We start from the raw sequence: 25,527 nt of genomic DNA, 5'->3' as shown, positions 1-25,527 counted from the left end.
TGGGAAACTTTGGGGATGAGTGACGTCACTGATGCTTTTAACTCCATGTGTCCCGGCCAGGAAGGGGGAGGAGTGGCAGGCACTGAGTTCGTTCAATGCAGTCTGGGCTTTGGGTTTCCCACCCATTCCCTCTTGGTGCGTTTTTACTGCAAGGCGCCGGGAGTGAGAGATTCAGATGTGTTGGCTCAGCAGGATGGACAGGGATCCTTAGCTCGGCCGAGGTAAGAAGGGAGACCAGCAGGCAGGCTCAGGTACAGGGCTCACTAGCACAGGGTTATTAATGCGCAGTTAATCTCACAAAATGCAGAAAAAAAGAACCTTTTCCCTATTTTTTAAAGGTCCTTCCTTTATATATATATATATATATATCTCTATCATATTCTGGTATATATATATATATATATATATATATTATATATATATATATGGTAAAAGTTGGCTATAAGTAAATCCATAGGTTTACATGTAGTGACTGCAGAAAATAAGATTTTTCCCTAAAGCTATCAGTGGGTAGGGATTGGGGGATTGGGGGGACCCATTGGATGCGCTTTTACGCGCTGTACCCTGACCCCCCCCCCCCCCCCCCCCCCCAGTGGTTCCCTTTGGGGCAGTGATTTCATTGGAAATAATGGGTTTGTGACCACAAACTAATGACTGGGATTTGGCTTTATCCTCAAAACCTCATTTTCACACAGAATTAATTAGCATTGGCTGGGAGGGGGGAGAGGATTAGTCCCAGAATGGATTTCTAGGGTTTTTTTTGCGATTGTGTCACTTGGCAGGCAGGACGCTTATTTGGAGTGATCTTTGAAGCCCCCGCCCCAATCGCTCGGTCCTGACGCCAGAGATCAGGAAGGAGAGGGAGAGGGGAGAGCAGAAGAGCAGCCGCTGACACCTACAGGCACAGCAGGGAGCGGAGCTGCGGGACGGGCAGTGTATGAAGCGCCGGGACTTTTCTGGCAATTGGGGGTGATCGGACCCAGGGATAAAGGCGCCGATGTTATAAAGCGACAGGACCACGCCTGCCATTGCCAGCGACTCTCTGTTGGATTACAAAGGTTTTAGCTGGAACTACTGCCCTTGGGAACATCGATTTGGGAAGGAAGCGAAAAGGTGAGTTCCACTGTGTATAACCAAACCCGAATCTGGTGCTGCTGAACTAGTATCTCCCGGCGGAAGGTTCTGGGGTTGCAGTATGAGTACGCTCGGAGGGGTCTATTTTACCAATGATAGGATCTTGCTGCTCCTTTGCTTTACATACAGTTGCTATGAAGGGCCCATGGCAACCTGGGGCCCCAGGATCTGGGGTGAGGGGACGGAGGGGCCACTCCAGTGGCGCTGCCAGTCACTGCTAGGGGCTTACCGAGCTGGGGACTTGCTGGGGCCCCGGAGAGGGAGTCGGACTGGCAGGAAGTGGGGCTGGGAGTCGCACAGAGGCCGATCGCTGCTGGGTGGGGGGCACTTTGTGTGAGAGGCTGCTGGCATTACCGTGCGATGGAGTCGCTGTCGCTAGGAACTGGCAGCAAGATCTGTAGTTGCTTTACTGCTCAGTATCACCAGCTGCTTTGGGACTCGGTGCTGTTGTTCCATAAGCGCTGCCAAATCGCTTTGACCTAACTGCCCGCTCTGAATATCGCCTGATACAGTCGCACCTGGTCGGGGGGAGGGATGGAGTAGAGTAGGTGCTTAGTGTGACCGGCAGCTAATCATCAACATGGCAGCAACCTTTGGAGCTACAGTTCCTAAGTCTCCTCAGTTGTAGTTCTGCAACAGCCAAGTGCCAAAGGTTAACTGCCCTAAAGAAATACTGGGTAGCCTCTTACCTTTATCACATGCCCCCTCTGAGGTACAAACACAATGGGCTGAGAATGGGCAGTCACTCAAGCTGAAATTGGGCACACCTTTACATGGGAGATAAACTGTGGCTAATACAATGGGTTTGGTTCTTACACAGGAAGATAAACATTCAAAACTTTACAAACTATAGAATGAAATCCTGTCATATTAAATAGAACATTTGTTACCAAATACCGTTTTACCGTTTATAAATGTAATATAAATTGTGTCCCATGGGATTAGAGGGCTGTACTGTCTCAAAGCAAAGACACACAGTAACAGTCTGTGCACATGTTTATAGTAAGTTACATTGTGCCATTCGTGCTTATGGCAGGCTATTCCCTAGTACTGCTAAGTCTTCAATGAAATGCTGATCCACTAAGTAAACTTTATTTGGGCAGTGTAAGTGGTGCATGTTCCCCACCATGGGTACCTTGGGTGCTAATGCCTGTAGTCAAAGGTGCAGTTGTTCTAGTTCTGGGCTAGAGGGAACCACGTGAGAATGGAGTTCTGCTGGGCCTTGGGTTTTGTAATTGTCTGATCAGAGGCCAATGATAAACTTGGAGATAATAGGTCTTCGCCAGTTTTTTTAAAAAAATTGCCTCCATCTTTGTGAGCACAGAACCATGTCCAGTGAAGCCCTATGAGCTATAAGCATGGATACTCTACATGGCACCCTGGGCATGCAACAGTGGGGCACAGCCGGTGGGCTGCAGGTCGGGCAAGTTGGCCTGTTTGGCTAATGTTATAGGTCGGAATACTAGGATCAATCAGAGCCACACGATTACTATTAAACATATATTTATTAGCAGAAATGTTCATCTACAGATACAACTGGAATGCTTTCCAGGTCAGAAAGTCTCTTTCTCTGTTCAGGTTGGCAGTTGGGCTAGTTTGGCTAAAATATTAGCCCTCACGCTGACCACACACAGGCAGGTATGACTGGTGGCACAAGGGCAGTTTAGATCCCTCTCAGGGGGGATGTGGCAATAAAAACGCCCCTTTCATTCATCGGAAGGTCCATTACACATGGAGGTGGCAGTTACTTGGGGACATGCCTTTATCCTTGGGAGATTAATGGAGATCTAACGTAGCCACCCCTAATGTTGGGGCAGGTATACCATTTCACTGGAGCCTTTACAAACTGGTTACAAAATAAAAAAAAGTTTCCTGGCTAGAAAAGAAGGGGGGGGGGGGGGGTATCATTCTATCAAGAGGACATTCTTCCAGTCGAGGTGATAATTTGTGAAGCTGTTACACCCCTCAAGGGTTGGGATCAGAGGCTTAATCCTCCCCTTGGGCACTGTGTGACATCTGAGGGCTGGATGTCTGGAGGGGACTGTACTGTTATCCTGTCAGCATCTGACATTGTGGGTATTGTTAGGGCAGTTATGTCCCATGTGGCTCCCACTACAAAAGGCTTTTGAGGCACCTAAAGTGTTGTGTTTACTCTGTACAAGTGGAGAGGGCTCTCTTTGTCTCTATGGAGGTCACTTGATTTTTTTCTAGTCTGATACCTCAAGGACATGGCACAGGAATGCTAACATCTGTATGGGGAGAGATCAAGCTGATATGGTGCTTTAGATGCCTGCAGGGCACAGGGAGGGTATATAAAGCAATCACATGAAAATGCCTCAAATGCATTTACACACAACATGCATTTAGTCTGGACTGTTTTGGTGCTGTTTCTAGAAAACACAATGTTTTTATTTGTAAATACCTGTAGTGTCTCTAAAAGGGCTGTTGGGGGGCAGTTAATGAATATGTAATGTCTGGGGCGGCAGTGAGGATCATAGAAGGGGTGGGGACTTGTTTAGACACAGATAAAAGATGGCTGAACATGTAACATTAACCATGCAGCATTCCAAGGAAAGGGAAATTTTACAGCAGTAAAAGTTACATAAGTATATAGGTCAGGTTAATGATTCTTTTTGGGTTTACAGGTGAATTTTTATTTTTTAAATTAATAAAGTTTAATGGGAATAGGGAGGTCTGAGAAATCTGAAGTGACTTGTTGCATGCCCACCAGTTGGTATACTCTCCCCCCATATCATTAGCATTATATATATAATATATATATATATATATATATATATATATATATATATATATATATATATAGCGCCAGTAAATTGTGCAGCACTTCACATTAACTTTTAATGAACAGGGATCTTACTCTTTAAACTTGTGTATATTAAAGTATTGTAAGAATAGGATAGTAATAGGATAGGAAGGTCTGTACATCTCTGACTTTTAGGCTCTGTCCATATGGCCAATGTAAGTGGTTCATGTTGGGGCAGTTTGCCCGGTACCTTCCCCCTGTTGCCATGGTGCAAGATATACATACTGTGCCGAGGGCAGGGAGGCGCCTGAGTCAGTCGTCGGCTCTCGGAATGCTACCAGCAATTTTCTGCATTTTTTCTTGGGTCAAAGAAGTTTCTAGGTGCGTTCCACGTTGGATGACGACTGTCTGTTGTGATCACATCTGTTCAGGTTGCCTAGCTGAGTCTTCAGAATATATTTATTTTTTTACTAGAGACACCAGAGCATGGCCAAGGGGGCTCTGTTAGTAGGGACAACATTCCTAGAGCACACAAGCCATCTGTTTGTTTGTATGGAGACTGATCTAGGGATTTGCCAAGGGCTGCATTATGGAGTGTTTGAATGACATCACATGGCAGTTAGAGGTGGATGTTAGCCAACATCTGTCTTATATCATGTGCTTTGGACACCTAAGGCTTTCCCTCTATGGCTTTATACCAATACCCAAGCTGTATGCTGTGAATCTGTTCTTCCTGCATTGGGGCAATGGCACACAGAGCACTTGTGAGCATTTTGTTCCCATCTCCTGATCTCTCTGCTTGTGATCATGACAGTCTGCATTTCCAGGCAACAGCTGTCTAACAGTTGGATGCACTTTTCAGCATTTTGTTTCCAAAAACTGCCCCGCTGATGCACCTCTATGCCTTTCAGTCAGTACCACCCATCAAAACTGTCAGGTCAGGCAATGAGTTTACTTACCCTAACCACCCAAACAATTTTTTTATATCTACAGGGGTCAGTCCCTTCCTCCAAAATATATTCAGTATGGCTTTATTCTTGCAGTCTCTGAGATTGTACAGGCAGCAGCAGATCTCAGTTTCTGTCAGTATATAAACACCTTTGTACCTTTCCCCCCCAGAATATATGTCACTACATGTTCTTTCATGAATAGATACTCATATGTGAATGTGCCTTTTAGAACAGGATAAATATGACACGCTGGCTCCCCCACCTCCGCCAGCTGCCCCATACTGTAAGTCAGATATAAGTCACGGCATTAATGCTAAACCTGCCCGACAGGTTCTCTGTCATTTTCACTTGCTTTCACTTGCTCTTGCATTGTTTGGTGCATTTCAGCTGTCTGTTCCAGGGACATGTCATTTGTACGAAACAAAGGGCTTGGTTGATAGAAATATGTGCTTCCCTCCTGCCTTTAAAGGGAAAGTATACCTGAAAAGCAAGCGGGTTTTTTGTCCAGTCTTATTACTCGAATCTCCTTTAGCTTCAACAAATCTAAGGAGGACCCTGCAGATGGAAGATAGAATGCTTGATCTCTAGTGTAAACTGCTAGTTGGGCCTACAGGTCTCTTGACTGAATTGTGTGGGATCTGGCTAACTGTTGATGGCCAAATTGCACTGATGTTTTTGGTTGTGGCTTTTGTTGCTTCCAGGTTTGTAGATGACCTTCTGCTTGCATTGACCATTCATAAACCAGCCAAGGATCCAATCCTGGCTGACTCACTATCACCTCAGAGTGCATGGTAGGATTGGCCTGTCGGAGGATCTTCCAAGAGGCCCAGTCGTTGTAGGTCCCAGCCAAGGACATTTTCCACCAGGTCTTTCTTATGTCCACCATAGGTCTATATCAGTGATCCCTAACCAGTGGCTCCTGAATATCATGTTGCTCACCCACCATCCATTTTAATGTTGCTCCCAGTGGCCTCAAAATAGGTGCCCATTTTAAAAAAAATTTTTGGCCTGGAGAAGTTTTGGAAGCACAGAGACAACGTTTTATTCCAAGCAGAACCTTCCACACGCTAGCAGTCCCCATGGGGTCACCAAATAACCAGTCACGGTCCTTATTTGGCACCCCAAGGAATTTTTTTCATGCTTGTGTTGCACAACAATACTTTTTATGAGTGAAAAAGTTTGTGTCTATATGATTCCTACTATATTTAGTATCGTCTACATCAGGGATCCCCAACCTTTTATACCCGTGAGCCACATAGATGTAAAAAGGGTTGGAGAGCAACACAAGTATGAAAAACGTTCCTGGGCTTACAAATAGTGACTCTGATTTGCTATTTGGTAGCCCCTAGGTGGGTTTGCAGCCTAAATGAGACTCTGTTTGTCAGTACACATGGTTTTATGCAACCAAAACTTGCCCCCAAGCCAGGAATTCAAAAATAAGCATCTGCTTTGGGGCCACTGGGAGCAACATCCATGGGGTTGGGGAGCAACATGTTGCAAAGGAGCCACTGGTTGGGGATCACTGGTCTACATCTAACTCTTGTAAGGGTTGTCCTTTGATGTCCCTGGATCCCAGCAAATTCTGTACAGTTGAATAGAAAAAGGCAAGATTGCATTAAAGGCTCCATACCCTGGCCAACCCTCAGTACTGTATGATTGGCCATAGACTGTGTTGGCCAGATGTTATTGTTCCATTTGTTCGGGCTGAAAGCCAGTGAATTTCCTGTGACTGTCACGGAATTTCCATTCTCGGAAATAAATCTTTGTGGGATCGTGACACGTCAGATGGGGCAGTAACATACGCAGGGCTGGGCGTTCCTACAGTACATTAGTAGTACAGTCAGTGGGAACAAACAGTAAATAAATATAAACACACTTACAAAGTGCCACGTGTTACAAGACCCAGGGAGTTATTCCTAGACTTCAAGGAGATTAGCAGCTCCTACTTGATGATGACCAGTGATAACGTTCATTTTGTAGGTGGCAATTATATTATTAGGCTGATATTACACCAGGAGACTCTCTGTTAACTCTGTCTCTACTGACAGATAATCCTGATGTAACATCAGCCTAATTAATACCATGGAAGGGAGAGGCAGTTACTATAAAACCTATGGTAAGTGTGTGGGTGGTTTCAGTCATTGGCATTTGCATTATGGCTTCATAGGAAACAGTCTTTATACTGGCAACTAACTGTTTCATTCATTTATAGTATAAGCCTGTATTAATGGGTTAATCCATAAGGTGTTTTTCACTCTTCTCTATGGACCGCAAACAGCCAAGTTTAAAGCTAATAAACATTGTGATTTGATAAAGGGGTTATTCACCTTTAAATTAACTGTTAGTATGTTGTAGAGAGCCATATTCTAAAAAAAATATGTGATTTGTCCTTATTTATTATTTGTGGGGATTCAATTATTTAACTTTTTATTCAGCTACTCTCCAGTCTGGAATTTTAGCAACTATATGGTTGCTAGGGTTTAAATTACCCTAGCAACCAGGGTGTGGTTTGAATGTGAAACTGGAATATGCAGGGTTGGACTGGGCCCAGACCAGATCCCTGTTGCCGCTCCCCCGGCTGCTGGTGTCCTCCCCCTGACGCGTTTCACGGGGTGGCGGGGGCCCCTGCAGGGGGTGCGAGGTGGGGGCCCCTGTGGTGGGTGCGGGTGACATGGCCAGAGGGGGCGCCTTGGTGGGAAACTTCGGCAATTTCCGCAAATCGTGCACCGTGTATGCCATCCCAACAGCGATTTACATTTCCGCCGGTGGGATGGCATATCGGGGAGATTTGTCGCGGGCAACTAATCTCCCCATCTGTCATGGCCCTTAGCCTCAAATAGCAATGTTTTTTTTTTGGCTGCTGGGGTGAGTGACTCCCTTTTTGAAAGCGGAAAAGAGTCAGATGAAGGAATTAAACAATTAAAAAAAAAAAAAAAAAAAAAAAGGACCAATTGAAAAGATGCTAAGAACTGACCATACTGAAAGTTAATTTAAAGATGAACCACCTCTTTAACAGCTTTGGTGGGAGTCTGGGGACGCACTTCCCATAGGGATATTCAAGGGGGCGGCCCAGGGTTTGAAAAGCACTGGTCACCTTTCTAGTTATATCACCTTGTTACCCTTTATCAGCTGAAATGTGCGGAGAAATAAATCCCCTTTAAAACAGATGTGTGCTGACAAAAGAGTTGGAAAGGAGATGGAACTGTTTTTTTTATCTTTTAATAAGTTCAAGCTGTTTGAACCCAGAAAGCCACATAGATGGAGGAAGGAAGGGCAGGGGTGGACTAGGCCCCATCCATTATTTCCTTTCAGTCCCCTGGGAGCCATAAGCAGCTGCTCTGTAGGGCACATGGGGCACAGGGAGTGGGAATAGTGCATGGGGCAGAGAGCCGGAAGTCCGTTCCATCATTCCCAGGTGGGTCAGAGTCTGCTCTCCAACCATTGGCAGCGGCCGAGCTCAAGCTTTCCAACTGCTGACTTCATAGGCTGACGCCGTGTCCTTGTCCTCTGTTGGTTCTTTATGACACATGAAAGGAAGAAACACTGCAAGGTAATACATCTGGAGGCTGCCACGTGGTGATAGATTTTAACTCTTTAAAGGGAAAGTTTACCTTTAAAAGCATATTTAAAGGGGAACTCCACCTAAACACAACTTGAGCTTTTTGAAAAGTAACATAATTTCAAGTAATTTTGCAATATACATAAAAAAATCCAGCCTTGATTGTAATGTAATAATATGGTTAATATGATAATAATATGGCTTGGAACAGATATTGAAGCCTGTTCCCCTGCCGATCTGGCTACTTTGAGACTCAAAAAAATGTAACAATAATCAACTGTGTTCAGCCTGCATCCTCCCAATCCCACAATTCCCTGCACACATGATGTCAATAAGGCAAATCACAGTGCAATGCATTGTGGGTTATGTAGTTCCTGCGTGCTGTCTGTAAGCTGTAGAGAAGTTGTTGCAATGTGTAACATCAATGTTTTAGTCCCTCCTCCCCTGCCAGGATTTCAAATGATACAGAAAGAGAAGAACTCTTTTGCAACTGGATTTCAGCATATAAAAATGGTATTTATTTGTACTTTTTGAAGGAACAGATTATAGTGATAGGTATATTAGGGGTTTCTATGGTGTGGGGTTCGGAAGCTGGAGTTCCCCTTTAATATTTTTATAGGTAGACCTATACTGACAAATATGTTCTATTCAAATCAATTACAGACTTCTTTGCCACGTTCAGGTGCTTTTCACCCAGGTGAAAAATGCTGGCAGAGAACATGCCCAGTGTGCCAGGGGTCTAAGCCTCCTATCCTCTTTTTTGTACTGGTTGACAATTTAAAAAAACAAAACAAAAACCTTTTTTTATAGCTAGGATAACTAACCCTTTTTCACTTTCTATCCAGGCTTTCTGATACAGGTATAGGACCCGTTATCCAGAATGCTCGGGGCCAAGGGTATTCCGGATAAGGGGTCTTTCTGTAAGTTGGATCTCCATACTTTAAGTCTACTAAAAAATCAATAAAACATTAATTAAACCCAATAGGATTGTTTTGCCTCCAATAAGGATTAATTATATCTTAGTTGGGATCAAGTACAGGTACTGTTTTATTATTACAGAGAAAAGGGAATCATTTAACCATTAAATAAACCCAATAGGGCTGTTCTGCCCCCAATAAGGGGTAATTATATCTTAGTTGGGATCAAGTACAGGTACTGTTTTATTATTACAGAGAAAAGGGAATCATTTAACCATTAAATAAACCCAATAGGACTGTTCTGCCCCCAATAAGGGGTAATTATATCTTAGTTGGGATCAAGTACAGGTACTTTTTTATTATTATAGAGAAAAGGGAATCATTTAACCATGAAATAAACCCAATAGGGCTGTTCTGCCCCCAATAAGGGGTAATTATATCTTAGTTGGGATCAAGTGCAGGTACTGTTTTATTATTATAGAGAAAAGGGAATCATTTAACCATTAAATAAACCCAATAGGGCTGTTCTGCCCCCAGTAAGGGGTAATTATATCTTAGTTGGGATCAAGTACAGGCACTGTTTTATTATTACAGAGAAAAGGGAATCATTTAACCATTAAATAAACCCAATAGGGCTGTTCTGCCCCCAATAAGGGGTAATTATATCTTAGTTGGGATCAAGTACAGGTACTGTTTTATTATTACAGAGAAAAGGGAATCATTTAACCATTAAATAAACCCAATAGGACTGTTCTGCCCCCAATAAGGGGTAATTATATCTTAGTTGGGATCAAGTACAGGTACTGTTTTATTACAAAGAAAAGGGAATCGTTTAACCATTAAATAAACCCAATAGGGCTGTTCTGCCCTCAATAAGGGGTAATTATATCTTAGTTGGGATCAAGTACAGGTACTGTTTTATTATTACAGAGAAAAGGGAATCATTTAACCATTAAATAAACCCAATAGGGCTGTTCTGCCCCCAATAAGGGGTAATTATATCTTAGTTGGGATCAAGTACAGGTACTGTTTTATTATTACAGAGAAAAAGGAAATCAGTTTTAAAATTCTGAATTTTTTTTATTAAAATTGAGTCTATGGGAGATGGCCTTTCCATAATTTGGAGCTTTCTGGATAATGGGTTTCCAGATAAGGGATCCCATACCTGTATTTGTATTTTATTTGGGCTTCCAAGCCGGAATCTGGCTCCCAGGGAAATGAAGCCTTAGCAGAGCCGGGCCAAGTAGTTTTGCTGCCCAAGTCTGACAGATACAAAACAAATGCAATATTCAAACAAAATATTCAACAAAATAAAGTAAAATTACACTGTCTTAGAATAACACAAGGTAACTGTAAGGTTAACTATTGACTTGCTAAAATCCATTTCAGGGCTGACTCACAGGTACCACAAGGCTGAAATACCAGGTACTGATTTTTTATAAGTAGGGTTTATGTTGACTTTAACCTTCTATAAACATTTGGTGCAACACAGGTTATACTGCACAGGAAGTTCATCTGTGTACCTGTGGTTTGGCATGAGTGGGAAGCCATCTTTGTCCTGAGGTGACCCCCGCCCTACCCCTCTAGTGCCTCATGGTTTGTTTGTTTTTTACAAAAAGTGGCAAAATGCTTGTTTGGGTTCAACAAGTCCAAACAGCTAAGAGACATCTACATGTACAAGTTTCACATTCACTTGTGATAGAGCTCTGTCTCATTTCAGGCTGGGGGGGGGGCAGCAAGGTTTCTTACATGCTTCAAATTCTTCTCTTTTTTTAAGCCTTGGATTTGCTGTGTTTGAATTCACATCACTGTGATGCAGCTTGTTGCATGTTTGCTATATTATGTTTGAGGGACTGATTATATTGAAGTTATTTCATGCATAGGTACCCGTGGGAGTCTTGTCTGGGGGCCATCCACATTCCTTGGAGGGGTTGCAGGCTACCAGAGGGCTTCTGATTGGACAGCCCTATTCTAAGCTATGTTTGTTACTAGTCAACCTGTTATAAGAGAGAATAAATATTAAGTGAAGGCAGAGAATTACCCTCGTGTGCCAATGGGCCAAGGCCTGCATTGTGCAACCAGTACACATGCTGCTGCAGCCTGCACTGGCATCGGAAAGTAACCCCTTTGCAGGTGTGTGCGTGTATTTGCATTCAGCCATACAAAAAGGTCAATGATTTAGTAAAGAAACTGTCACTGCATTAATTTAAGTGGTCAACCTTTGACTCAAGTGGTTAACGTCTAACCAAGACGTTGGTGCTCCTTTAAAGCTATCTCTCACATGTTGCCTTTATCTACTAAGTAGATGGAACTGATCCGAGACATGCTTGTTTCCTGAGCGGCTCTTCATTGAATTCCACCTCCCTTCTAAGTTCATGAACTTCATGTATTAATAAATGTATAAGGGGAAAGTGACTTGTGCTTGTTTGCTGATAACTGCGCCCTGATATTGGCCTTGCGTGCCATTGCTTGTGTGTGTGTGTGTGAAGGGCAGGGAGGGCAAAGGATCAATGAGTTCCTTGTGTAGAACATTGCCGTCACTGTGCAAGTTTGTGTGGCTTTTTATGGCTACTAAACAGACGTGTATAAGGCCACTGATCTTATATTCCGTTTCCGCCAGCAATGAGTGTCGGATGGCATGACTTCTTGTCACCCACTTATAATTCATTATTCAACGAAAAAGTTGGCAACCCAATCCCTAACTTGCATGTCTGGCACCAACATTTACTTTACTATTCGTTTTCTTCGGGGGCTCACAGTCCTTCCCACTACGAGTATATAAGTGAAGCTAATCTATACTTCAATTACTTCTTACGCTTGCCAAATTAGGTTGTAGGTTTGGGTGCTTAAACCCTGAACCCTTCGCTTATTTTTCGTTCTTCGTTCTGAAGAGTAAATACCCATATGTAAATACAAAGTTCAAGATGTTCACTCACTGCTTCCTTCTAATAGGGTGCCATGCCCCAGACCCGCAGCATAGGGAGATTCCATTTCAGTATCCAGCACAAAACAGCATGCACTCGTCAGACTCCAGGACAGAGACAAAACCTTTTACCACTAATAAAGCATTATTTTAATTTTATCCACTGCCTTGGAGTCTGATTTGTGCTGGATACTGGCACCAACATTCAGTCAAATGACCTCAAACCAGTCCACGTATGGATGTCTCTCCTCAACCAAATTGCTTTTCTAGTGGATCCACTTCACCGGTTCTATATGTACGGATTGGAAATACTTCATTGCACTGATGAGCCCCAATAATGGCTGGTCTGCAGTTGGGAATCCAACCAGCATACTGCACTGGCTGTGCTTTAAAACCCTGTGGGTGAGGCTTGGTCTCTAGGTCAGGGATTCCCAACCTTTTTTTACTCGTTAGCCACACTCGGATATAAAAAGTGTTTTGGTAACCACATAAGCAGCGCCAGATTTCTTTTTCGGGTGCCTGTAGGCTGATCATGAACATTCTTGTTACTCTCATATATCCCCAGTGCTCCGTATGTGAGGGAGCGGCATGCTGCCCTAGGCCCGGGCCTTTGTGGTATCGCCACAAATCTGGGCCAGCACACAAGCATGAAAAAAGTTCCTTGAGGGTGCAAATTAAGGGCTGTGATTGGCTATTTGGTAGCCCAATATGGACTACTAGCCTGCAGGAGGCTCTACTTGGAGTCTGCTTCCAAAATTTGCCTCCAAGCCTGAGGTTTAAAAATAGGCACCTACTTTGAGGCCACTGGGAGTAACATCCAAGGGGTTGATGAGCAACATGTTGCCCACGAGCCACTGGTTGGGGATCACTGGTCTAGTGTATTCCATGTAAATGGAAATTTTAGCAGTGATCATGGGCTTCCTTCCCAGAAATGGTATTGTGAGATATTCCAATTTAGCCGATTGGAAGCATTATGGGAAATGTGATAGAAACCAAATCTGCCAGAAAGTGAGTTAAAGTGTGAGTGTAATAGGAGAATGAAGGTTCCACTGGGTAACTGAATAACCTCTGTAATGCACTGTGGAATATTCCAGTGTGTGCGTGTATGTATATGTATATTGTCAGTAGTGTTTCTTGTTTTTATTGGGCAGCCTGGCCAGTGAGCAGTGAAAGGGCCACAGTCCTTCCAGAACAGTCTCCCCGGTGCTAATGCAGGGGGCATGACAAGTCAAGTGTCTGCCACGCTTAATCCCATTCAGCTGCTCTCAATTGTCTGTAATGGAATGTTTGTGGGCTAGAAGATGTTCCCCGAACAAATCGCTTGAAAGGTTTAGTGGCATCCCCAAATACCATAGATAATTAGATAAATAGCCCACCCTGAGCTGCTCACATAGACACAGGTTAAACACATGTTTTTGACTCCCTAAATAGGCTTACATGTAATCCAGGCCGTATATTTGTGTATGTAAGGCTGATGGCAAAAAAAAGTGACCAAATCTGCCACTGCTGCTTTCCATTTGGTGCCTTTCAGCCTGAGAACTAGTACTTTGGGCAAGTTCGAGTATTGATGCTCATTTTCCATTGAATCCAGTGCGGAAGTAGCAGTGTTGGGTGCATTTCCTCCTGCTGAAAATGCAGGCGTAGAATACACCTTGGGTGCCATAGCTGTAAGGCTAACAGGGTGGCCTGGCCTGTATTTGGGAAATCTTTTAAAGGGGTGGTTCACCTTTTAGTTAACTTTTAGTATGTTATACATTGTCCTATTCGTGGCAGTTTTGCAATTGATCTTTATTATTTATCTTTTATGGTATTTGCCTTCCTCTTCTGCCTTTTCCCTGCTTTCAAATGGGGTTCACTGACCCCGGCAGTAAAAAACTGTTGCTCTGTGTGGCTACAAAGTTACTGTTATTGTTTCCTTTTATTTCTTATATTTCTATTCAGTTCCTCACGTATTCATCTTCCAGTCCCTCATTCAAACAATTGCCTGGTTTCTAAGGTAAATAAGGCTCTAGCAACCAGATAGCTGCTGAATTACCAAACATTTCATTTAAAGGTGAACTACCCCTTTAAGAGTGGTACAGTTAATATTGGCCCTGGTGACTACTAGCCAGCTCTGATTTGTTAGAATGTACAGGCTTATAGAAGGTGCTGGTTTAGCTGCCAAACACACGTGAATGGTTTCTAGCCGTTGGGATGCCCGTCTGTAGTAGGGCCTGGGTTTCAGGCATTCATATAGCCAGCTATGGTACTGCATAGCACAACTGTAGATGGAGTAGGATTTATTGGCGCATCTGGAATGCAAAGCTCTGATTTATTATATGTTTATTATATGTTTGTGGCTATCCTGCTAATATCCCTGTAATGCACAGTAGATTGAGCACAAGCAAAGTTTTGGCTACCCACAGCAAGCTACTGGAAGTTGTAGTTCAACAACATCTGGAGGGCCAAACGTTGCCCATAGTTGCAGCAGAGATTATCCCTTATATATTTCTGTATAGTAAGGTGAGCAGAACCTTAAAGGCCACTGATCACCCCTATGTTGTTTCCCCCACCAGAGATAGGGGAAACAATAGTTTTTTTTTTTTTTTATATATATCCTGGAATTAAAACTCTCCCTAATACCTGAAGTGCATAGAATCTCAGAAAGTTTTTTTACTCCTAATAAAACGCTCGATATCTGTGCTTTCTTTATCTCCCCCACCCCGTATTTATGGAAGCTGTACAATAAAAGTCCATCTGCTGTAAAACTAAATATTGAACAGATCCAGCCTGCGCCAGGGCGTCTTGACACTTAAATAGGGAACAAAGCACAATCTGTCTGCTTTTGGCTCGGCGAGTAGAGCGTCACATGGTGACCAGAATATAGATGAGTCTCAGCAATAGATATCGTCTGTTATTTGGGAACAAAAATGTCGATTTTTTTTTTTTAAATAAATAACTGTATCTTGATCAAAGGGGACCTGCTTTGCCTGAAACCATGTGCTGTTAATGGAGAGACTGCTAAATGTCCCTTTGATGATCGCTAAGGAGATACATACCCTGCCCAATCACTGTATGTAGTATTGGGATAATGTTACAGGAGCAAAGGTGAACTGACATAGGAGTAGAGATGAAATGCAGGCATATCCTTCATGTGTTGTATTGCCTGGGGGGCCTTGTGGGTGTATATTCACCCTGTGAAAAGAAGATATGAAGAGCCGGCATGGCTCATATTGGGAAGGCTTACGGCAACAGGCTGTGCCTTTCAAGGACAGTGGAGAAGTAATTGCCCATTTCAGTGCTAACAGTAATACTTGGTTATGGGCAAACACACATACATGGTGTTCTTCAATAGAGTGGAAATCCCTGCTGGCATTGGCCATTATTGTGCGAGAATAAATGAGCCGGCCATGCCATATGCCATAGGAAGGGTGGTTCCCATTCTATTGAATAGGAAACGGGATTGTTCACCTTTGTGTTAACTTTTAGTATGATATAGAGAGTAAAAGTCCAGTTTGCAAAAGCGCTTTTGTCTCAATGTCAGGTGATTCAGTGCACAAGTCCAGGGTCGGACTGGGCCACAGGTGCTCACCAGGTTTTTTCCCGGTGCCCCGATGGCCCAGACCTGATCCCTGTATGGTGCTTCCCTGAGCAGCTGGTCTAACTCCCCCGACATGCTGAAGATAAATTTAATTTACCCACGATTAGGGGAAGGGGTCAGAGGGGTAGTGGGGGCCCCTGCGAGGGGTGTAAAGGCCAGGCCCCATTGGGGCGTGCAGGGGCCCCTGAGGCAGTAGGCCCTGCACCCCCAGTCCGACCCTGCACAAGTCTCAGGGGTTTGGTGTGGGTAGATGCCAGCCGAGGCGACGAGGGGGGGGGCTGCCTTGGCCACCCTCACCTTTAGCCCAGAACTGGCTGTCTCTAAACTACATCTAAAGGGTTAGTAGCCCTTAAACATTAAATGACTAGTATTGTTGAGTGATTTTTCTTTTTACATTTAATTAGTGTCTGTCCATGCTTGAACAGTACATAAGCCACCCACACCCCACCCTTGTGGACCCTAAGCCACTTGCTTTGACTTCATCTATTTTTATTTCTTTAAACCTTTTAAATCCTGTGCCGAGGCAAAATGCTTAGCGTATGCCCCTTAGTGATTGATGGAATAAGGTGACCTGATACAGGCCAGAAAAAGGATGAGCTAACTATATCCGCCCCAAGCCTCTTACTCACATCTTGTTCTCTCTGTTCCTGGTCTCACCTCGGACCTCTCCTACATTCCAGCCAACATGCCTCTCACTCTGATCATAGTTGAGGATACATGTCACTCGAGCGAGGCCGGGAAGCCACAGCTGTGCCAGTTCACGGAACTACGATAAACTGGTTATTTTTACTGGCCGAGTTACAAGGGCCAATTGTGTCGGGGAGGTTTCTCATAAAATGCTTTTGAATAGAGCACTGTGTGACTTTCTGTTTATTCAGAATGCTCTATGTGAAGCTGTTCAATGAAAGCAGCAATTGACATTGTAAGCACAATATGTAATGTTAATACTTATGCATTATCTATAGGATTGCAACAACTGAACCCAATGTCTTACAGTTGCAACAGCAGTTTCTGGATACTCCAATAGGCGCTACTAACATACTCGCAGAGCAGCAGGCTTTCAGACTTAAGCCAGACATGATTCCCTTTGGGACCCAACATTTGGCAGTGCTCCCCTTAGCATAACAAGTTTGCAGACATAAATGTATCTACTATTCAGTCCGTTCCAGGAATATCTGACCTTCAAGGTGGGCTTCCAGGGAGAAAATAGACACCCCCAATCTCTCCTAGCTTGCTTTTAGTTGATAGCACCTACTAGAGTGGTGTAGCCCCACAGTTTGGGAACCATTCTCCTAGAAAGTGTCACCTCCATAAAATCTAGAGGTAAAAGATTTTAGGGCCTCAGTATTTTCACACATATCCCTTTTTGAGCTATGGGGGTACAAATGTTACATAACAAAGAAGAGCTCTGAATACCCCTTTAAAACAGAAGGAGAGGTTCAATCACTTGGGGAATGGGGGGTTGCCAGATGTTATGCTCCCCTCCAATGATTGTAATCACTTACGTTATACCCAGGATAGTGCTCCTAAAAAAAACTGCCCCGGCCCAAGTGAGCGATCCTCCTCCTACTTTTGTCTTCACGCCGGGTGCGCAGTAGGATGAAAAGCTGAACTTTAACAAAAAACTGGTGTTTTCACTCCACTGCTTATGCATCGGCCCTTGGATTTTTAAGAAGGGCCAGTGCAGTTTTCTGCTAACAGGAGTACCGGCCGGGGTATCAGGTAAGTAATTACAGTAACTGGGGAGCCTAACATTTGACACCCCCCATGATTGAATTTTTCTTCTCTTTTAAACAGGTGTGTACCAATAGGGCCAAATCTGGTCTGCATCTACAGTCCAGTGTGGCCCTCACCCTACAGGCCTGCACTTGGACAGCTTCTTTAAAGGAACAGTAACACCAAAAAATGAAAGTGTATAAAAGTAACTAAAATATAATGTGCTGCTGCTCTGCACTGGTAAAAGTTGTGTGTTTACTTCAGAAAGTCTACTATAATTTATATAAATAAGCTGCTATGTAGCCATGGAGGCAGCCATTCAAAGGAGAAAAGGCACATAGCAGATAACAGATAAAACACTATTCTGTTCTACAGAACTTATCTGTTATCTGCTATGTAACCTGTGCCTTTTCTCCTTTTTTCCAGCTTGAATGGCTGCCCCCGTGGCTACACAGCAGCTTATTATATAAATTATAGTAGTGTTACTGTAGCAAACACACCAGTTTTACCAGTGCAGGGCAACAGTGCATTATATTTTTATTACTTTAAAGCTCTTTCATTTTTTGGTGTTACTGTTCCTTTAAGCTAAAAGGGTCCTGTACAAATGTTGGACAGCAAAGGAAAAGGCTCGAGGACAATGGTTTATTGCCAAAAAATGCATATAGGAGAGAATTACTGTTGTGATGACTTTCTATGTCCAGCAATGAGGCTTGTGGGGGGCACTTTCAACAGGGAATAAATGCCACAGGCAGACCTCCTGAAATCTGTGTGTGCTATAGGCCTTAGCTTAAGGTCCCCATACACCACAAGATCCGCTCGTTTGGCCTATATCTGGCCTGAAATCGGCCAGATCTCGACCGAATTTTCCTATACCCTGGATTCTCCCGATATCGCCCACCCATAGGTGGGGGATATTGGGAGAATCCAGGGTATAGGAAAAGTCGGTTGAGATTAGATTTCGGTCGGGAGTGCCCATACACGGGCCGATTAGCTGCCGAATCGGTCCAAGGGACCAATATCGGCAGCTACTATCGGCCGTGTATGGCCACCTTAACAGTCTGCCCTAATTACATAAGATCCATCTTATTTACAAAAGCTCCCTACAATGCCTGCAGCCCTGACAATAAAGGTGGCCATATATTATAAGATTTGCTCATTTGGCAAGGTCAGTTATTCCATCCTTTGGCTCTGGGGCCAAACGATCAAATTACAATGATGGAGATAAGTGGTCGGAGCGCGGACTGCATCATTGAGAAGATACGGTCCCCAATCTCGTTAAAAAGAATTAAACCTCGATTGACACCTGATTTTCGGCCAGATATCGGTCGGGTAGGGCTGCTGGGGATCACCATACAGATAAGCTGCCTAATTGGTCTAAAGGACTCTGATTCACCTTTTAAATTTCAAGGTGAATGCATGCAATTCCTTCTTGCTTATTTATCCCACTCCCATCCCGCTGCTTTGTAGTTTACTCAATTTTCAGCCAATTCTTTTGCTACTTTATCCTGTTTGCCAGTCGCCACATTGTTGCTGAAACCCCCTTTTTAAACTGTTGGGAAAGATGGGGAATGTTTTAGCGACAGGAACAGCAGTCAAAACAATGTTCAGCCGGCCGTCTCCATAATGGCACGGGAAACCAAACAGCAATTTTCATGCCTCTGTTAGAAGGTAAAGAGGATTAACAAAAACCAATAACCGCAAAGAAATTTTCCATGTTGGTTTTAGGTCTGTGGGACTCAGGGTGTGACTGTTGGTGCAATCAGAAAACAGCAGTGGCCATAATGCCCCTAACTGCCTGCTACAACTTTCCTCGGAACGTATGGGACCCTGCATCCTGTAGCTGCCATAACTCTTCTGTAACATTGGCAGCTGTAGTGCAGCAGTTCTCATGTCTGAAGATGCTTTTTGTTGTGCGTTATTGATGAATATGATAAATATTTCCTACTCCGTGTCTGGAAAAACAAGCTGAATATGAACACCCCTAGGCAAACATCTGACTGGATCTGAGCCCAAGCATGTTTAGCTGTTACAAAATGCAGGGTGAGATAGGGGCTGCCAGAACCCTTGGCAAAAATAAGCACCACATACATAATCTTTCCTGGGATGCCAGAATAAACATTATATATTGCTCACTGCTTGACTATCAGTTGCCCACCATGGCAGGCCCCACAATGGCTACTGCAGGATTTCTGCTGCGTTGACGTAAGGACAAGCCTACCTACTGCTTTGTGTGTAACTACTTCTCAGACAATTTTTAGTCAGAATGTTCTTGGAATCTGGATGAATCCAATTAAATTTACCCAATGATTCCACCTATATCTTTATATCAGTGATCCTCAACCAGTGGCTCGAGAGCGACATGTTGTTCCCAGTGGCCTTAAAGCATGTTCTTATGTTTTAATTCCTGGCTTGGAGTCCAGTTTTGATTTTGATCTGAAATTTCGGATGCCGAAAGTCGTTTGAGGTAAATAGGTACCCAGGTTTATTAGACATGTACGTGGGTCTCCGACCGGGTTGCCTAGGCCTGCCCCTGGAAACCACTGCCAAACAGAGCCTCCTTTAGGCTGGGGGGCTACCAAATTGGCAATTATAGCCCTTATCAGGCACTCCTAGGACTTTTTTCATGCTGATGTTGCTCCCCCAACTCTTTCTACATTTGAATATCGTTTGCAGGTAAAAATGGGTTAGGGACCCCTGCTTTTTTTTTATGATCATCCAAGTCCATATTTCCAATCTTATTCACCCTATGTGTAGTCTAAAGAGCAAATGATCTGTCTGCTAAATGGGCAAATAAGCCTATGTATGGAGATATTCTTGTGATTCCCGATGCAAAAGTTATAAGAACAATTTGTTCCTCTACTAATGGATCTCTATAGCAAAAGCCTAAAGCTGGCCATACACGTGGCGATCTGACGATGTTTTGTGTGACCGTCGGTCGCACGAAACATCGTCAGATCCGCCACACACAGTCAGGGCTGAAACAGCAGATAAGGAGGTAGAAACAATAGGATTTCTACCTCCTTCTGCCGATTCAGCCCTGACAGCAGATTTTGGTCAGGCGCCTTCTATGGCGCCCGATCAAAATTCTCTAAACTGGTCGATCGGCGAGTCGTCCGATATCAGCAGCTTCCTGCGATATCGGTCGACTCGCCGACATGCCATACACGCACCGAATATCGTACGAAACGAGGTTTCGTACGATAGTATCGGTCCCTTGGACCGTTTCGGCAGCTAATCGGCCCGTGTATGGGCAGAACAGAGCTGCCTGGCCGACCGATATCTGGCTTGAAATTGGCCAGATCTCGATCGGCCAGGTTAGAAAATCCAGTCAGATCGGGGACCGCATCGGCTCGTTGATGCGGTCCCCGAACCGACTGCCCCATAAGCGGGGCCAAACGATCGGATTATTTTTTTCTTTAAGTCCCTTGCTACCCGATATCGCCCACCCGTAGGTGGGGATATCGGGTGAAGATCCGCTCGCTTGGCGACATCGCCAAGCGAGCGGATCTTATAGTGTATGGGGACCTTTATGGCAACCTTGAGTCAAGATAAGGACAGTGATGTAAATAAGGTGAAAAGGCAAGTGACTGACAAGACCAATAATGAATGGCTATGGTATTTTGCTAGGAATGCTGAGGTTGGATTGTGAGGCGCAGCAGGAATAGCAACATAGCTCAGCTTTCTAAAAAAACATAACCTCCACTAAACTCTATGGTCAGACTTAGATGGGAGAAGAGAGTGATTTGTTACAGGGTCAGATACAGACCCCTTTGTTTCTCCGTATGAGCTGTCACTTGACTGTGGTCTGTCAGCCCCCTTCTACCTTCTGGTGTTCATGTTGTGTGTCTAATACACCTGGAGATTCTTATCTGTTGTAAATCACGATTGCTCCAGCTTTATAACCTGTTTGTTAGCAACCATCTTTCCAGTTGCTGTGGATTACCTGGAGCACACCTTGAACCTTTAGTTGCCTCCATTGAGGTGGGGTATTTCCTTGAACAAGTAGAGAATGTAGTCCGTGCTATTGGGTTATAAAGTACAGTATTATGGAAAGTGGGGAAGATTTTATATTCGTACCCTACAGGTGTTTATCATATGGCTACTAACATTTACGCATGTCAAGTCTGTGGCAAAAGATGCCTGGGATGGCAGATGTTTCCCACTATAATATGGGACTAATACATAACCAGTAAGGAGCGAGCGACAATGTTCCATATATGCATTGTTTTCCTATAAATATAATATAAAGCAACTCTCAGCAGTTCCAGACAGAAGATCTTTTGATTTGCATTCACCTATAGAGGGTAAAGAAAGGTTTCACAAGGAAACTAAGCTACTTACGTAGGAATGGGATCATAATGTTCTTTGTTTATAATGAGTAGTTTGTATAAATGAATAATCATTGACAGATTGGTGGTAATCATTTTTTTCCTTTTTGTTTTGCAGATTCTGTGCCAAGATGCCTATTCTCAAGCAATCCAATTCCAAAAAGAAACTGCGCATTGATAGAGACATGATTAGTGCCCCTTTGGGGGATTTTAGGCACACCATGCATGTCGGCAGAGGAGGAGATGTCTTTGGCGATACATCCTTCCTGAGCAATCATGGGCCTTCCTCTGCTTCACAAGTGGAAGTCCAAGCCCCAAAGAAGAATGGCCTTACGACGCATGGTTCTGGAGATCAAGAGGAAAGTAAAACGGCAGACTCTCTTAGTCAGATTTCACAGTCCTCTGGAATAGGGTCAGGCGCAGGAAGTGTCTCCTCCAGCCCAATAAACAACATCCCATCCAAAGATGATAACTTGTGGAACAGCGGCAGCAGTGTTGGACAGAGAGATCAGCTCGACTGGCTCTCCCCTGGAAAGAACTGTGGGATGAAGCATGCAGAATCTATTTTGTCTTTCCATCTTGACTTGGGACCTTCCATCTTGGATGAAGTGTTGGGTGTAATGGACAAAGATATTTCTTCCACTGACTGGAATAGTACAGATGACCAGTTTAATTTTGGGTACAAATGCTCCCCAGCTGGCACAGCAGAAAATGAAAAACTAATACCAGCTTCCTTGGCAGAAACAAAAGGAGTCCACTGTAATATGTCAAACACTCTGCCAATCACAAACCTCAATGTACACCACAACTCAATCACTACCTCTGAAAACCCGGAAGGTAACCAGTCCACTTATGAGGGCGACAGCGAAGAAGAAAAACGCTCTATCTACGAGGGAATTGCCGATGATCCAGAGTCGCACGACGGCCACCTACACACAAGCCACCGAGTACAAGTGGAGGAGGACGATGATGATGATGATGACGACGACGATGCAGGGCAGGGATACACATTTGATGAAGACCTCGATGATGAAATTGGTGTATAGGAGTGAAAATTGGATTGGTGAACTCTTATCTACTGCGCTTACACTTGTTTGAGAACAGTGATCAACCAAAGGTCAATCATTGTAAATGGGATTTTAAATAAAACTCTTAAATAGAACTATATAAGGAAAGGAACTTATCTAAACAATGACCTTTTCCCATCTAATAGAACTTTGTACATAACCACCCCCCCCCTTATATCTTGGCTTTGGTTAAAAAAAAAAGTAGACCATAATTGCTGGAATCTTTTATTAACATTCATGCACACTACAATTATATTTTCATTTAATGGAGTATGTTTGGGACACTTGACAGAAAGATATATGGAAAAACATATCCATTCTAAGGACATTTTAAAAAGGGTTGCTGTTGTGATTGTTAAAGAAAAATGTCACAGTAGATCAGAAATGTGATCAAGTTAGGCACATATTTGTTTTTCACATAAAAGGAGTATTAACCATATTTTAAATGCAATATTTGCCCCCTGTTGGCCATATTCCCTTAACTTAGCATAGAGCAGGGCTCAGTGTACAAGTAAGTGGTAGGAGAAGACCTTCTCTTGGTGGGTTTAAGCACATGCACTCATGTACAAGTTAGGGGTTATTATGCCTTTTTTTTGTTTGACAATGTTTTGTGTTGGATAAAGGGGCGAGGGTGCAACCACAAAAACGGAAATTCTTTTACAATATTATAGTTTTCACACAGTCTTTTATATATATATATATATATATATATATATATATATATATATTGTATATTGACTAAAGGATTTTTGTACATCATGAACACTAAAGAAGGACTATTTATTGGCCGAGGCTTTTGGAATGGAAGTGGAAGACCTTTTCTCTCATCTCCTGTTGGGTAGTTAGACCATCACAAGGTGCTTTTATGGACTGGTCTGGGAAAGAGGCACTACTGCTTCTACAAAGTCCTGCTCTTGACACAATGCTGCAACGTTTTATACCTGGCTGCTTGTGGTCTGCAGTGTGAGCCGGAAAAGTTTTTTTTTTTCTTCAATGATTTCTTGAAGTTACACCAAGGCTTTCTGTAATGTGTCTCTCATAATGACTTTCTTGTTGATGTTAAAAGGAAACTACAAATCTGTCAGCAGCCCAAGTGCCATCATGGAGCCTTGACTATAAGCGATATAGGCTAAGCATTTATTAAATCATTACTCTTGTGGATAGAGGGAAAATTTATAGCATGATTTATATTCCTCTTAAGTGGCAGTAATGCTGTCTGAGGTAGATCACCTGGTTTTTCAACCATTGTTTTGGAAGCATACCTGAGCCAATAACCATCCAGCTCTGCCAAGAGTTGAACAAGTTTGCCACACCAGTATTGGTCCATTTTTGACTAAGTTAAAGTATAAATGCGTTATCTTATTGCTTGGCTAGAACAGTGATCTTCAATCAGCAGCAGCAACTGGAGGTCACTGGCCTTGGAAATCCTTTGTTAACATTAACAGTTGGCTGTGGGCTGCCATGATTTCAAACTCAACAGAAACCTCCTCAGTAGGCTCCTATTGCAAGAAAATCATCTCTTTGTGAACACTAAAAGCTTTTGTCTAGTAGAGCTGCTGCCAGCAGTAAAGCAACTCCTGCTTGTATGTACAGTATATAAATCCAGAGGATCCATGGCTTTTGCACACATTGAGTTAGGTTCTTATACTTTACTGTCCAATAGGAAACAAGAGAATGGAACCCCATTTATAAATAAGGTATAACTTAACTTACATGCTATCCCACAGCTTCAGTTTGTAGACTCCAAGCAGGATTCAGCCATATGTTCTCATGGTTTTGGCACAACACTCCTATGCGTATATATTTTTATTTTTGTGCCTGTATAAGAAGAAAAGTTGCTTTACGATATGTCATATAGTACAATTTTTATAAATATTTTTCCAGCATTAAAAATATCTTTACATTGGTTTATTTTTTGCTGAACTTTCTTTCTCCATGCCTGTTTTTTTTTTTCTTACACCTTCTGTTATTTGGCTGTATGGTCTCACATGGGGTTTATTTGTGAGCAGTGGTCAGGGCACATATAATGAAAGAACAGTAGCCTTCAGAAATTCACCCTGTCATCCTAAGTGCCCTGACCAGATTCCACCCTGGGTCAAGCATTCTTGGTTCTTATTTAGTGCTGGGAAGGTGTGGTCAATTTCTAAGAAGAACTGGTTTCCAGTTGGTCATTATATTTCCTAATGGCTTTTCCACCAGCAGTGACCTGGGGTTGACCATAGACTTAAGCTAACAAAATCCATCATGTCCTTACACCTTAACCTGTTGCCCTCTATTTCCTATGGAGTTTTGAAATATCTTTCCTGGTTCCACCCCAACTATTCATAAATGGAAGAAAAGGCCTTATTCTATTGTTGGTGAGCTTTAATTTACATTGAGGCTTTGTTCTGGATTCTGTGTAAGAAACTCCATAATTCTCATTCCGAACTGTTTGCACATCCCACAGCCCTTTGTGTAGGGGAAAATGCATTCTGCTCTGCTCTGCTGTAATAAGGACAGGGCACCTAGAACAATCTAGCAGGCATGAAAAAAAATTTTGCTCTGAAAGCACTGTTTCAGGTTATTGAGGTCCATGGCACACACAGCAGT

General features: G+C 43.3%; 1 protein-coding gene across 2 annotated transcripts; it reads left to right on the top strand.

The window, feature by feature from the left end:
* LOC733735 (novel protein containing P21-Rho-binding domain) lies at window positions 1-24,849 on the top strand. 2 transcript variants are annotated; one of them, NM_001044502.1, is given in 3 exon segments: window positions 190-221; window positions 783-1,113; window positions 21,990-23,036. In NM_001044502.1, a coding segment is annotated over 1 exon segment (915 nt). In that variant the 5' UTR covers window positions 190-221; window positions 783-1,113; window positions 21,990-22,002; the 3' UTR covers window positions 22,918-23,036.
* Window positions 24,850-25,527: the final 678 nt, after the last annotated feature.

The sequence above is a fragment of the Xenopus tropicalis genome, chromosome 7 (assembly GCF_000004195.4).
Source record: "Xenopus tropicalis strain Nigerian chromosome 7, UCB_Xtro_10.0, whole genome shotgun sequence".
NCBI classification, from domain to species: Eukaryota; Metazoa; Chordata; class Amphibia; order Anura; family Pipidae; genus Xenopus; species Xenopus tropicalis.
Note: the sequence above shows the minus strand (reverse complement) of the source record. Positions and strands in the feature narration are given on the sequence as shown.